Below are 13,755 nucleotides of genomic sequence, written 5' to 3' on the forward strand. Positions count from 1 at the left end.
AATAAGAAGGTTATGCCATCACCATATACACCTTCCATTTCTTGAAAGACACACAAAACCAAGAATTCCACCAAGATTGCCAGGTTTTCAAAACAACAATAAAGAACAGTCAAAATTCATGACACATGGACTGGACAATCAGGGACTATCAGCAGCAACAGCAGCATCTATTCTATAGCCACCTTTTTTCATTCAAGACTCAAAGTGGCTTACAACAGATTAAAGAAACATACCATATAAATCAACTTCATGTATAAAACAAAGCTGGGATTTGGAGCCAAAATGGTGGATTTTGGCATGAAGTGTGGATAAGTCAAGGGTTACTCAACAAAGGGGAGAAAGTGCAGGGTTGCCTCAAAAAGCTACCCATTCCTAGCTGCTACCGCCATTTTGCACCCAGTCATCCAAAAAGGCCAGAAGTAGTACTCTGTTGGAGGTAATAGGGGCCACAGTGGCGCAATCAGTTAAACCTGTGTGCTGCTGAACCGCTGACCTGAAGGTTGGCATCCGAAGCCATGGGACAGGGTGAGTTCCCATTGTTAACCCTAGCTCCTGCCAACCTAGCAGTTTGAAAACATGCAAATGTGAGTAGATCAATAGGTACTACTTTGGCAGGAAAAAGGAAAAAGACGCTCCAAGTAGTCATGCTGGCAACACAACCAGGAGGTGCCTACTAATGCAGGCTCCTCGGCTTGGAAATGGAGAAAGAGCACCTCCCTCAGAGCCAGAGATGAGCACCGCCTCCAGAGCCAGAAATGAAAGGAGAAGCCTTTGCATTTGTCTGTGTATTTGTGTCTCATTGTATGTCATTGTAATCGAGGCATTGAATGTCTGCCTGTTTACAGTTTATATACTAATCTGTTCTGAGTCCCCTCGGGGAGAAGGGCGGAATATGAATAAAATTATTATTATTATTATTATTATTATTATTATTATTACTATTATTGAGGGCAAATGCATTTTTTTTTGTTCTCCCAGAATGAACCAAGCTTTCAGTGGTCACCACTCCACATAGAAAAGTGGATGGCTACTTTCTGATGAGAGTTAAGGTACAGTACTTACATTGACCCAGAGATAAATTGACCCAGGTATTTTGGATTGAAAATTTGACTGAAATATTTAGACTTGCACGTAAGTATATGCATAGTTAAATGTTCACAAAGAGTGCTTATCAGAAAATTCCAACCAGTTAGAAACATAAACCATAAAAATAGCACAATAAAAACAACAAATAGAAAATCCAGCACATTGTTTAGGCAAGACAGGCCTTATGCAATAGGTCCTTAAAGGTCTGTTGGAACAGAAGGGTCTTCAGCTGTCTATGGAAAGAGGGGGTGAGGGTACTGGTCTAACTACTCTGAGAAGAAAGGTAACTATTAACAAATGGTGTTCTCACTAATTTGCTGCTGACTTAGCTAAGCATTTCTCTGCAAATTAACATATTGCCCATATTCTCTACACATAACGATGCACAGACTTCTGCCTTTTTGAAAATTCACATTTAGTTTCCTTTTTGACCTGCTTCAACAGTCCTGGATCCATTTTACTCCTATCAAAAATGCTTGACTTCTATGATTATAATTCAAAGGAACTTAAATCTTAGATTTTGTTAGGCTTACAGAACATCTGGTTACCTTATCACTCAATTTGCTTTTCTAGAATTGAAAAAAAACACACACACACATTTCTACAAAAAAGCATTTGACCCTGGAAGGCTTCAAAACAACTCATACAGGTTGGGTACTGCTTAATTGAAATGTTTGGGAGTGGATGTATTCTGTATTTCAACCCCCCCTCCCCGGCTTCTTGGAATACTTCCATATATACAATGAGATATCTAGAAGATGGTACCCAAGTCTAAGCATGAGATACATTTATGTTTCATATACACATTAGCTTGGTGGTAATCTTATACACAATATTTGAATAATGTTATGCATGAATCAAAGTTAATGTATTGTTGAAGGCTTTCATGGCTGGAGTCACTGGGTTGTTGTAGGTTTTTCGGGCTGTATGGCCATGTTCTAGAATATGGAGAGAATACTTCTAGAACATGGCTATACACCCTGAAAAACCTACAACAACCCAAAGTTAATGTACTTTGAAACATCAGAAAACAAAGGTGTCATTATCTCAGCTACCCACATGTAACATTTTGGATTTTGGAGCATTTTTTAATTCAGACTTCTAGGATAAGCAATGCCAGATAAAAGTGAGGGTGATATACAATGTGTTTACCTCTCAGAGACAAATGGAATGACATTATACAAAAAATGCATAAAAGTTGGAAAAGCACAATTGTCGTAAAATATATGTATTTCCAGCTATCTTTAGTACGCCTCCCTTTGGCAGGCATGTTTACTGGGAGGAAAGTCCCATCAAATGCATTGGGGCTTGCTTCTGAATGTACATAATTGTTATCTCTCATGGCATTTTGCTTTGTAGAGCATGGTACACACATGGGTACACAAGCATACACACACACATGCACACACACATTTTATGAAGACATGCAACCATCCACAGCTGAAAGGTTAGTACTCTGAACATGAATTTGGAGCTTGGTCTGTTGTGTTGGATTGACTGGTTGCTCCATCCTCAATGGCCTCTTCCTTTGCTCAATCAGTTTCTGCCTGGAGTATGCTGTATACTGGGAACAACAGGAAGCAGCCAGGAAATCTCTGTACACATGCCAAAGAGAGACTTTGTTGTTTTCCTTCCTGAGCTTTGTCACTGGTTGATGGGGGGGGGGGGGTATGGGGGAAACATTCCCTTTAAGTATGGGGGTGGGTGGGAGATATAACGGTATCTACTGGCAGTGAGCTTTAGACATGCTTACTTCCTCCTGCAACTCAGTTTCATCTTTTGTTGACAGATCCATGACACAAAATACAAGGGGTTTTTTAAGCACCTGTTTATGTAAAGGCCAAGTCTCTTGGCTCTCAGATAAGAGACACCTCGTAAATCATGCATAGCACAAAACAATTTGATATTATTCACAGTACTCTGGGGGCTAGGGATGGCTATGCCTTCATGTCATCTCTCGACGTATGATGACTCCATGGATTTCATAGTTTTAAGGCAAGGGACATTTAGAAGTGGTTTACCCAATTCCTTCCCCTGAAATATAGATTACGACACCCCGTGTTCTTTGGCAGTCTACCATCCAAGTTCTAAACTGATCTTCCTTGGCTTTCTAGTTCAGATGGAATCTGGTGCCTTTAGGGTATTTAAGCAATTTGTGTATTGCTAAATGGCTTTGGGCCAGAATCTCTTTTTCCATATGGATCCAGCTGCATGTCCCATTACCTCTTGAAGCTAGACTTATGCTAGGACTCTCTGTAGCAGCACCTCAACTGTGGACCTCTCTCTCAAGTCAAGTCAGGTTTTTTATTCATCACTCCTATTGAGTTTCTGTCAAGCATCAATGACTAATCTATCTCATTTGGCCTTTGGCTCTCAAAATCAGAGGCAATTCCTTTTTCTAACAATTTTTGAACTGTCTCTAATTTTAAAACATATTTTAAAAAATAATTTTAATTTTTAATTATTTTCGATCACACCTTTAATGTTCTAAATATTCCCACCTATGGTCCTTTTGCTTCAAGTTCTGGTAGTTAGAAATGCAATAAACAAATTCCTTAAATAAAGAATTATTCAGAATAATTTCACTTTCAGTGAGAGCCATAACTCAAAAGATGTCCTTCTCACCTTGATTGGAGAATTGCCCTACCTATCAATTTACTTGGTATCCTCTTTCAATGATTTTTAGAAACCAGTTTAAAATGCTGCTCTGCTAGCCAGCTTCTAATTGAGTTAGGACCTCTGAAGTGCTTTTTTTGGTGGCAGTTGATTTTATGTTTGCCGTTTTTATGCTTGATTTTTCCTCTTCTCTAGTTGTATCAGTTTTATAAGAATTTTAATTCTGTTATCAGCTATATTAAAAGTCAAGACAAAGGAACAAAATATGATAGCTTCCTATATAAATCTGCATTAATCTACATAAATCAGGCAGGCTTTTAAAGAAGAAGGTTTTTAAGATCAGTTCAGGGGGTGTTGTGGTTTTTAATTCAGGGGGTGCTTTGGGTGGGATTGGGAGGAATATGAGTCTTAAAGGCCATTTTAGTAGATCTACTGCATTTTAATTTTGTTTTTACCATACTGCTACTATTTAATTGCTTTTTCATTTTTGCATTGCACCTTTTAAACTTGCCTAGTGTGGAGTGTTAGCTGCCTCGAATCCCCACAGGGAGAAAGGTGGAGTACAAATAAAGATAATGAATAAATAAATACATTGTAAATGGTGATCTTCATATTGAGATTCCATCATTTGAAAAATGTAAGGAAGGGTCCAATTCAATAACATTGGAACTACATTTGGAACTTATTTTTATTTATTTACTTTATTTACACCCTGCCCTTCTCATGATTTAGGGCGGCTTTACAAACTATGGCAAATATGCAAAGCTGCATTGTATATACAACATAAACATAACACATTAAATTGTAAAACAGTTATGCATAGAAACAGTTAAAACATATAAAACAATAAAACAGATTTAATCATACAAAGTGCTGAATCATACTTTCCAAATTCTAAATTATCCCCTGGACCTTATTCGGGCTGCAAAGTTAAAATCAAGTTCCGTTACCCTATTCTGTGAATGCATGTGCACAAAGCCAGGTCTTTAGCCTTTTCCTGAAGACCAGGGGGGTGGGGCCAATCTAATGTCATCGGGAAGTGAGTTCTACAGCCAAGGGGCCACCACTGACAAGGCCCCTCTCTCGTCTCCACCAGTTGCACTTGCGAAGGGGGTGGGACTGAGAGCAGGGCTTCCCCAGCAGAACTTCCATTACTGTGATCAGAAGCAGACCACAAATGACATCATAATAATTGCACTGACTATCTATACAGGCTAAATTTAGGCATCTGTTCTTTAAAAATATTTCATTTTAAAAGCCTGTCCAAATAGAAAGGTTTTAGCATGCCAACAGAAGGACAACAGGGAGGGGGCATTTATTCAAAAGTGCAAGCTATACTTGTCCTTTTTCAAAAATCCAATATATGTCAAATGTACAATACTAATAGAATAGCCCATCAAATCTAATGTTCTATGAAGATGAAGATCTTATTAACTGACAAAGTTTCAAAATGGCTTTACTTGTGCCAAACTGGCTGCTATCTGGTTTTGTAGCTTGTACATGAGATTTTTTCTCTCTCTTTTTTTTAAACACCAGCCCATATCTTTGTCAGAAAGTGTCAATAATTTTGCTTTATGGGCATCATTTTTCAAACATTTCGGAGCCTAGATTTAGACACTGTTCACGTCTGTTTCTAATTTATTTTACTACTAAAAAGCCATAGAGTAACCCAGACTAACCACTTACTATTAAAGAGGACATTTTTCAAGTGGTTCTTTTGGTAATATTATACACTATCCCACTACACATAATCATAAAGTGTTTCGCAGCTGTAATACAAAAAATATATTTATACGAGTCCAGGATCTCAGCACCAAATATTATATCCCTTCTTTTTTCTTGGGAGGGAGTGAGACTGGTAAATGCCATCCATGAAATTCTCAAACTATTTCAAGAGCTGGCGGTTTCACCCGCCACTGGCGTCTAGAGGATTTCCTTGCCCTTTCTCACATTTTGATGTTAATTCAAGAAGAAAATATGCTTCACATCTGACTCTTGCTTTTTGCGAAGGAGCAGGATCCTGTGGCTCTAGAATAATCGACAGAATCACCAAAGAAAATATTTTTCCATCTTGTTCAAAATGACCAAGCATAGCTAAACATTTCAGAATGGATTTCTTCTCAGGATATTATTGCTGCTCATGAGACTTTGGAAGTCAAGTTGCATTACACCATCAAGACTTCCCTCTCCCAAATTGTTTTGCTAAATTTCTAGTTCTCGAAATGTTGTTTGATCAGAAGTCTCACCAGCTCTAAGACTCAAAGAGTAGTTATTCCCATTGCCATCAAACCTTTTCTCCATGTCATCTTAGCAATTAGCAGTGCAAATTCATGACTACTTAAGTGGCAATGAAGTTGACTACAGACACCCAGGCATTCAAATTCCATCATCACAAACCTATGTGTATTCTATATATCCTTAGACGCTAGGGAGCATGCTGCATGGCCCTCATTTCTGTTCTGTGCGCTCACTGATCACTATGGAAAGGGAAATTTTGTGCAGATACAAGATCTTGTTCCTTTCTCCCAACAAACAACAAATGGGGATTATTCTGCACAGACAGAATAAACTTTTATTTTGCACTGCATCTGGGTTTGCTAGTTAACAGCTACCACATGGCCTTCAAGAAAAAAGTCACAGGATATGATCTAACATTTTGACCTATGCCTATAAAGATGGAAAGAGATACAACCACAAACACAAAGATACATTAGGAGAGCAGTCAAATTATGTTTACGTTTCCCAAGATGTGAACGAGCTGGGCAAAATCTGATCTCTGATAGAAGTTCATAAGGGAGATTTACCATTAATTACAGTCATAGCAATGCAATGCACAAGAATGTTTCTTTTCAGAGCAAAATAACTATTTATTTATTATTTGGCTTGCAGTCATAGAGGAAGAAGATTTCGATTTTACGTTGGCTAACTGCAAAGATTTCAAAGACTTTTCTTCTGCTTCCCGTAAGAGAGTGGTCAAAGTAGCAACAATTTCATAATAGAGTTCTTGCAGCCTGGAGTGACACAGCAAGCAAACATATTTAATCATAATTTCATTATACTAAAATGGCATAAAATTCGTGATTTGTGAAATCAATATAATTTCATTAAATCTGGCAAACAATTTTAGATAGAAGTGTGCCCTTTTAACCATCCAGGTGCGGCAGGTTAAACCACTAAGCTACAGAACTTGCTGACCGGAAGGTCAGTGGTTCGAATCCACAGGATGGGGTGAGCTCCCGTTGTTAGCTCCAAATTCTGCCAACCTTCTGCAACCAAAAACTTGCAAATGTGGGTAGATCAATAGGTACCACTTTGGCGGGATGTTAATGATGCTCCATGCAGTTGTGCTGGCCACATGATCTTGGAGATGAATACGAACAATGCTGGCTCTTCCATTTAGAAATGGAGATGAGCACCACCCCCACAGTCTGACTTGATTAGACTTAATGTCAAGGGGTAACCTTGACAGTTACTACAGAGTGTTTTTCTGATGCTATTAGAAATCCCAGCAAATTCGGTACATGTGGCCTGCACAACCTCTTTCCTGTTTTAAAGTCAAATGTCACTCTATGTTCCAAGAGGTTTTCATAAACAACTGTTAGATGAAGTCATCTGTGGCTAGTGCTGTTCAGAAGATTGAACCTGTAATATCTTTGTGTCAAAATATGAGCTCTGGCACAGATCTACAGCCCCTTCTATATCAATGCTCTGAAAGATAGGCCAACCTCCTACAGTAGAGTGAAAATAACAATTGATGGAGTTATTGTCTGCTTGCATTACATAATCCTGATATTAGATGCTGTTGCCATCCAGTATATGTGGACCACTTCAAAAGGTACATGGCTGATAGATCATTGTGCAATTGCAATACCCCATTACAGAATAAGCAGAAGACTCTTATGGATTATGTACACCTTCACTGAGGTATATGGGTACATGTCTTCATGTGGGCCACCATTTTCAACCGTAGCAACTTTATATAAACATTGCACAATGTCTGGTAAAACCTTCAACACATGTAGTGCTATTTCTATCTAAAGATGATGTTGGCCATACATTGTTCTCTTAAGTAATAAAATCTGTGTTGCTCCTGCTTCTTTCTAGTTGTTGCTTTTAACTTTTTTTTTTTTTTTTGCTTATTTCAGTGGATCTCAGCCTATGGGTCCCCAGGTGTTTTGGACTCTGAGAAATCCCAGCCAGTTTGCCAGGTTGAGAACCACTGGCTTAGTTGGTATTGTTTGCATAAAAAATTGTGACCTGGAGCTTATTTTTATTTGTTTGTTTGTTTAGGAAACAAATTAAATATTCATGATTAACAGTTTGCCTAAGACAATTGAATTGTGGCAGCAACTTTTCTAAGATTTGAGAGACATCTTCAGTTCATGTTCCAGCACCACCTCTAATCTGCAAGCAAGCCTAAGAGTGCAAAAGTGACAGAGTGTAATATACTCTTACTGATATAAAAAACATCATTCATATGGTCCTAAATTGCTGGCATGAGATTTTTACAGGGATTACCCAGGAGGGTTATGCCTTCTGTATTGTTCATATACATTTAAAGGGTAGTAATATAAAATACATTTGGGTTTTTCCTCCCATTTTAGAATGAAGCACCTCTCTTTTTAACAGATGTGTCCTAACTAGAAAGAATTGTATTCCTGCAATTTTTACACAGTTAAGGGATAAAGGGGGGTAGGGTAGATATTAAAGGTCAGCCTAGTCTTCTGAAATTCAAAAACAGAAAAAGCACATGTTACAGCTCTTGCAGGATGCATGTGGCATACTTCAGAATGCGTATGAAATATATGTTGTACATCTAACTGCTCTGGAAAGAGACTTTTTAAAATTAAAGTTTCACAGCCAGCATGGATCCTTGTCACGTTATCTAGAGCATTCTGGAATATGTAGTTCCGCAAGGAATATTTCCAGGCTCTGGTTAAAATAAAACAACATGATCCCATGTGAACAGGACCCAATTCTCATTTCTCTTGATTTAGGAAGATTACCATACATACTTATAAATTGTGGCATCCTGGCGATCTAAGGATAACAGATAGAGATCGATGAATGGTAGGCTGCAACAAAAGTCTTCTAAGATCATAGGATCTGTGTGAAGCAAGGTTTTTTTGAACTCTTCCACCATTTCATTAAAAGTTTGATATTCAGTTGATTTCTGGTGTAAAAAGATAGGCAGACAATTGAAAGGTCAGCATTTCAATGACACATTTAGCTTTGCACAAATAGCAAACAACAAGGGAAAGGCTCAATGTAACACATATTGTGTCTAGTTCAAGATTCGTTGATGTTAGTCAAGAATTAAGTCAGACACTGTGTAGGCAACCCCTTCAAACCTTTTCTGAAATTTGTCTCCTACCACTGAAAACGTTAAGGGTAGAAACATCACAATGATACAGAAAACTGCTTAGAACCTTTGTCTCCATGCAGTATCATGGCACCAAAATTCAGCAGCAACTTGGAGTTGGATTTAAAACCTTGGTATCAAGCAAAGAAGCTGAGCTGTCATATTGGAGATTCCAGAACGCAAGAGACACCCACGCCCTAGTCATATGAGCCCAAACATTGGTGGCCCCTGAGCTTAGCACCAGTGTGAGGATAGCACATCCATCTCCAAGAATTTCACAGTGCTGGAGTCACTGCACCAGTACTAATAGTGTGCAAGCATGAGCTCTTGGAGACAGAAAAAAACTGCCAGACTTCTACCTGTATAAGTGCCTGTCTCTTTGAAGCAGGGGTGGATGTTGATAGGTCTAATTGCTTCCTTGGAGCCCTCAATGTGAGCCCCAGAATCTCTCAAGTATCCCCCGGTGACTTCTACAAAAGCTTTGTATCCTGCAAGCCATCCCAACTCTCACCAAAGAGATGACTGACCATTCTAGGTTTGATTTTTCACTATTTTTGCATATTTCCACATTTGTCCAACCCACAGTAGAGGATGAAAAATTGACCCTTTTCTACTCTAGTTTCTCACTTTTGAAGGAAGCCAGAAGTTAGGAGGGATAGTAGAGTTTAAGGAACTCGTCACATTGTCTTCTGGCTCCATCCTAGGATGCTTCCAGGATGTACCAGGGGAAGGACTGCTGGAGCCCTTCACACGATGTATGGCTACTTCTGGCGAAGCTCCATCCTGGCTCTGTCCTGGAAGCCTACTAGAATGTAGGCCAGAGAACATGAGAGGCTTCCCATGTTCTCATTGCTAAAAATGGGGCCAGGACAGGGAGAAGTTGGGTGGGAACACTTTCCCTCATGAGATGAAGAAAGCAGTAATGTGGGTGATGCGGAGTGGGGGGGGGGGTGACGGTTTTCCCCACTGCCCCACGGTTTTGCTATGCTGCCTGGAGAATCCCCTCATTGTTGCCTGTTTTTGGGGCCTACATATGATGAGGTCCCTAGACTATTTGTGCAAATTGTTTCCACATAACTCTTCCAGGTGCCATTAGTTCAGGGTTGTTTGACACCTGGTGTCTCCGGGGATTGACCTGAACATGTGAAACAGCTTCCTATCTCCTTGCATGTCTCCTTTTTGCATACATTGAAAATCAATGGATATGTGTGTTCCTTCAATTAGCCCACCTATGAAAACTAGGGTTTTTGTCAGAAAGGAATATTCAGAGTGGGATCCATTAAATTTCCAAATTTCCAGTACCTATTGTTTGTGGCAGTTGTTAATCTGTCTTAGTCTATCCAGGGAGATATACCATATGCAGTGTAACAAACTAAGGAGGAATGGGAAGTATGAATAAGATACATATATGTATAATTGATCACAAATTATTATATGCCACAGTTAGTTTATGAGGAAATATGCAATATTCTACAGATGTACAACATTTGAATAAACTCAAAATCATTTTAAGAATCATTTTTGTTTTTCTAGTTTTAGCTCTAAGGGCATAACCACTGCTCTTGGTTAGGCAAGGTTAGGTCAGAGGTTAAAGTCCAAAGAGAAGAGTAGAGTTGCAACCAAGCAAAAAAACACAAAACACAAAAACCATTCCACTGGTTTATAAGTAAAATACATAAGGTAAAGACTCAGCTTTAAATGTAATGAAAATCTACAACCTTGCTTGCTTTTGAAATTCTATAATATTTGAAATTCCTAAACTTTGAGGACTAATGAACAGAGACTGCTATTAGGAAAACAAAAGAAAATGCAGTACTAACTTGCTGGTTGAGCAAATCATTCACTTCGTCCTGTTGCCTTTTTAAAATGGTTTGTTTCTTGGCAATGAGATTAGCCCGCCTTTCTGCTTTGAGCTTTTGTTCATATTCCTCAGTGGAACTCTACGTATATCAAAGCAAAGGCTGTTAGATGGTCCTGAGAAAGGAAGTTGCATTGGCTTCCCCATTTTGTAAGGAGACTCTTTTAGCCCAGGAAAACTATCTCTCTTTTTGCCCAGCTTGCCTTAGAACACAGAAAAAGTAGCAGATATATAGGGCTGTAACACATTCAGTTAAACAGGGGATTTGTCTGATATCAGATGGGTTCAAGTATATCCACAATGAAGAATTACAGCAAGGGGCTAGAAGACCCCATGGAACAAGTAATTGATCACCTCCACTGCTACTGTCAGTTTCCTTTCTTGTTCCTACCTTGTATATCTCCCAAATGCTGGTATGCATTTCACTGGGAAATGGGAGGGGTGGGATACAGTTTCCAGCAGCTGCCAAGCCATGGAAACTGCGGGTTCTGAAACCAGTTTCAGGCCACATTCCGTGGTTAATGTATTCACCTTCCTGGCCTTGAATCTGTTCCAGAAATGTCAATCTAGTCAAAGTGAAACCAGTTTCTGCCCTAATGACTTCCAAACAGACCTGAGTGGTCAGTAAAGAAGTGTCCATAGTCTCCCATCATCAGGATTTTACCAGGTTAAGACATTATTCTGCTCTAATATTCTAATAACAAAGACCTAATCCAATTGTTTGTCCCAAATAGGGCAGATTCATTGAATCAACAGAACATAGGCAAGACTTTCCTATCAGCAGGTTTTCCTTGATTTAATGGGCCTACACTAGTTATAAGTCAATGTGTTGGTTGCTGAATTAGAAGTCCAGGAGACTAAGATTCAAATCTACATTCATCTATGGAAGCCCACTGAATGACTTTGGGCAAGTCACACTCCCATAGCCTTAGAGGAAGGTCATGGCAAACCCACTCTGAACAAGTCTTCTGAAGACGGTAAAACATTTGCTTTAGGATTACTAGAACTTGGAAACAACTTGAAGGCTCACAATAACAACAACAGCAACTATAATTTAGAGTTAATAATTGGATTTAAACTAGAATTTTAATCACAAGCCTCTCTCTCTCTCTCTCTCTCTCTCTCACACACACACACACACACACCCCAACAACAACAACTTATAAACTATTATTTGGTTTATATCAAATACCAAATAGCAAATGAATATACTTCTATAGGGAACAATGACAACTTGCCTGAATATCCATAATGACAACTGCAATAAACATGTTGAAAAACACAAAAAATCCCAAGAGAATGAACACAATGGTGAATGTTCGGCTTGAAACAAAATGTCTGTTATCCAATTCTTCTTGCAAGTCTGTCCAGCCATCAACCTGGAAGTTAATTAAACCAATTATCCAACTATGAAAAAAATCAGTCAAGATTCATATAAATCAGCATGATAACAATACATCCCTCCCACACACAGCAAAAAAACAGCACACATACACATTCCTATTGGCGCCTGCGTACACTTTGCATTTAAAACAACTCTTACTTAATGATATGCAGAAACACCAATTATTATCCCTGGAGCTTGTACACACTACTGCTTTGTTGCATCTCTTTTCTTTATTATCAGTTCATTTCTATGTTTTATATTTATTGCTATATTCCTGGAAGATAAGGCTATTATGGAATGATGAAAATACAGGATCAAAGGCAACATGCACCCAAATACCAGATACAGGTTGTCCCCAAGTTACAAACAAGATAGGTTCTGTAGGTTTATTCTTAAGCTGAAGTTGTTTCTCAGGCAGAACAGGTATGTATTTAAGTGTAACTCCAGCCATATAGAGAGAGAACGAGCTAGCTAGCTTTGGATAACATAGGCAAAGATGAACAGCCCCATGGTGTTTGTTTTGCTGTCTGTGCCCTATTAAGAAGATTTCACTTCTCTTTCTGTCCCTGTGAAAATTTGATTTTGAAAAATGTGGCTTGTTGTGAAAACAAGGATTGGTGCTAAAGCTTCGGTGGAGACACCTTTTCCCCAGGATAACGCTTTCAGGGATGAATTTCCCTTCCGAGGAATAGATTTCTCTCACTTCCTGTTGTCTCACCTCCATTCTTAACTATGAGTCGTTTGTAAGTCGGATGTTTGTAACTCAGGGACTGCCTGTACTGGGGAATAACAGTAGGAGAGGGATGTTTCCATTAAGACCTGTTTGTGGAATTCCCAGAGGCCACTGGCACTCCCTGACTGTATCCACACTGCAGAATTATAGCAGTTTGAAACAAACATTAACTGCCATGGGTCAGTGCTACAATCTACAATCTATAGTGGTATGAGATCTTTACCCTTTTCTATCAGAGATCTCTGGTACTATAAGAAACTAGAAATCATAGGATTTCATAGGATGGAGCCAAAGTAGTTAAATTAATGTCAATCTGCTATACTTCTGCATTGTGGACAGTCTGCAAAATACAGAGAGTCTCTTCATCAGTCTGATAGTCTAGGAAGGGAGACATTCTAGGTTGTGGTCTGTGGTACAAAGCACAGGCGATTTCCCAAGCCATCCCTCTCATGATCCCTTGGTTCCAAAGAGAGCCAGGCATTAAAGAAACAAGCATCTTGGGAAAGAGTATGAAGCTAGCAGTATGTGATAGATTGCTCCTCTAGCAGATGTTAACATATATTTAAAGGGGCATAATTATAAGTAACTAGTTACTTTTGAGCTCTGGCTCTGTTCAGATGTTGTGAAAATGTTATAGGAAAATCAGAGACCATGACTGGAATTTTAATCAGGGATAATAAGCCTAATGAAATGTTTTTAAAAATGTGCCAGCT

General features: G+C 38.9%; 1 protein-coding gene across 1 annotated transcript in view; it reads right to left on the reverse strand.

The window, feature by feature from the left end:
* Positions 1-4,423: 4,423 nt before the first annotated feature.
* Positions 4,424-13,755, reverse strand: part of CATSPER3 (cation channel sperm associated 3) — a 30,160-nt gene continuing 20,828 nt past the window's right edge. The window contains exons 5-8 of the mRNA XM_060765300.2: positions 12,161-12,301; positions 10,885-11,004; positions 8,718-8,875; positions 4,424-6,713 (exon numbers count right to left, since the gene is read on the reverse strand). Coding sequence (XP_060621283.2) covers positions 6,566-6,713; positions 8,718-8,875; positions 10,885-11,004; positions 12,161-12,301 — 567 coding nt within the window. The 3' untranslated portion in view covers positions 4,424-6,565. The remainder of the gene's footprint in view (positions 6,714-8,717; positions 8,876-10,884; positions 11,005-12,160; positions 12,302-13,755) is intronic.

The sequence above is a fragment of the Anolis sagrei genome, chromosome 2 (genome assembly GCF_037176765.1).
Source record: "Anolis sagrei isolate rAnoSag1 chromosome 2, rAnoSag1.mat, whole genome shotgun sequence".
Classification (NCBI taxonomy): domain Eukaryota; kingdom Metazoa; phylum Chordata; class Lepidosauria; order Squamata; family Dactyloidae; genus Anolis; species Anolis sagrei.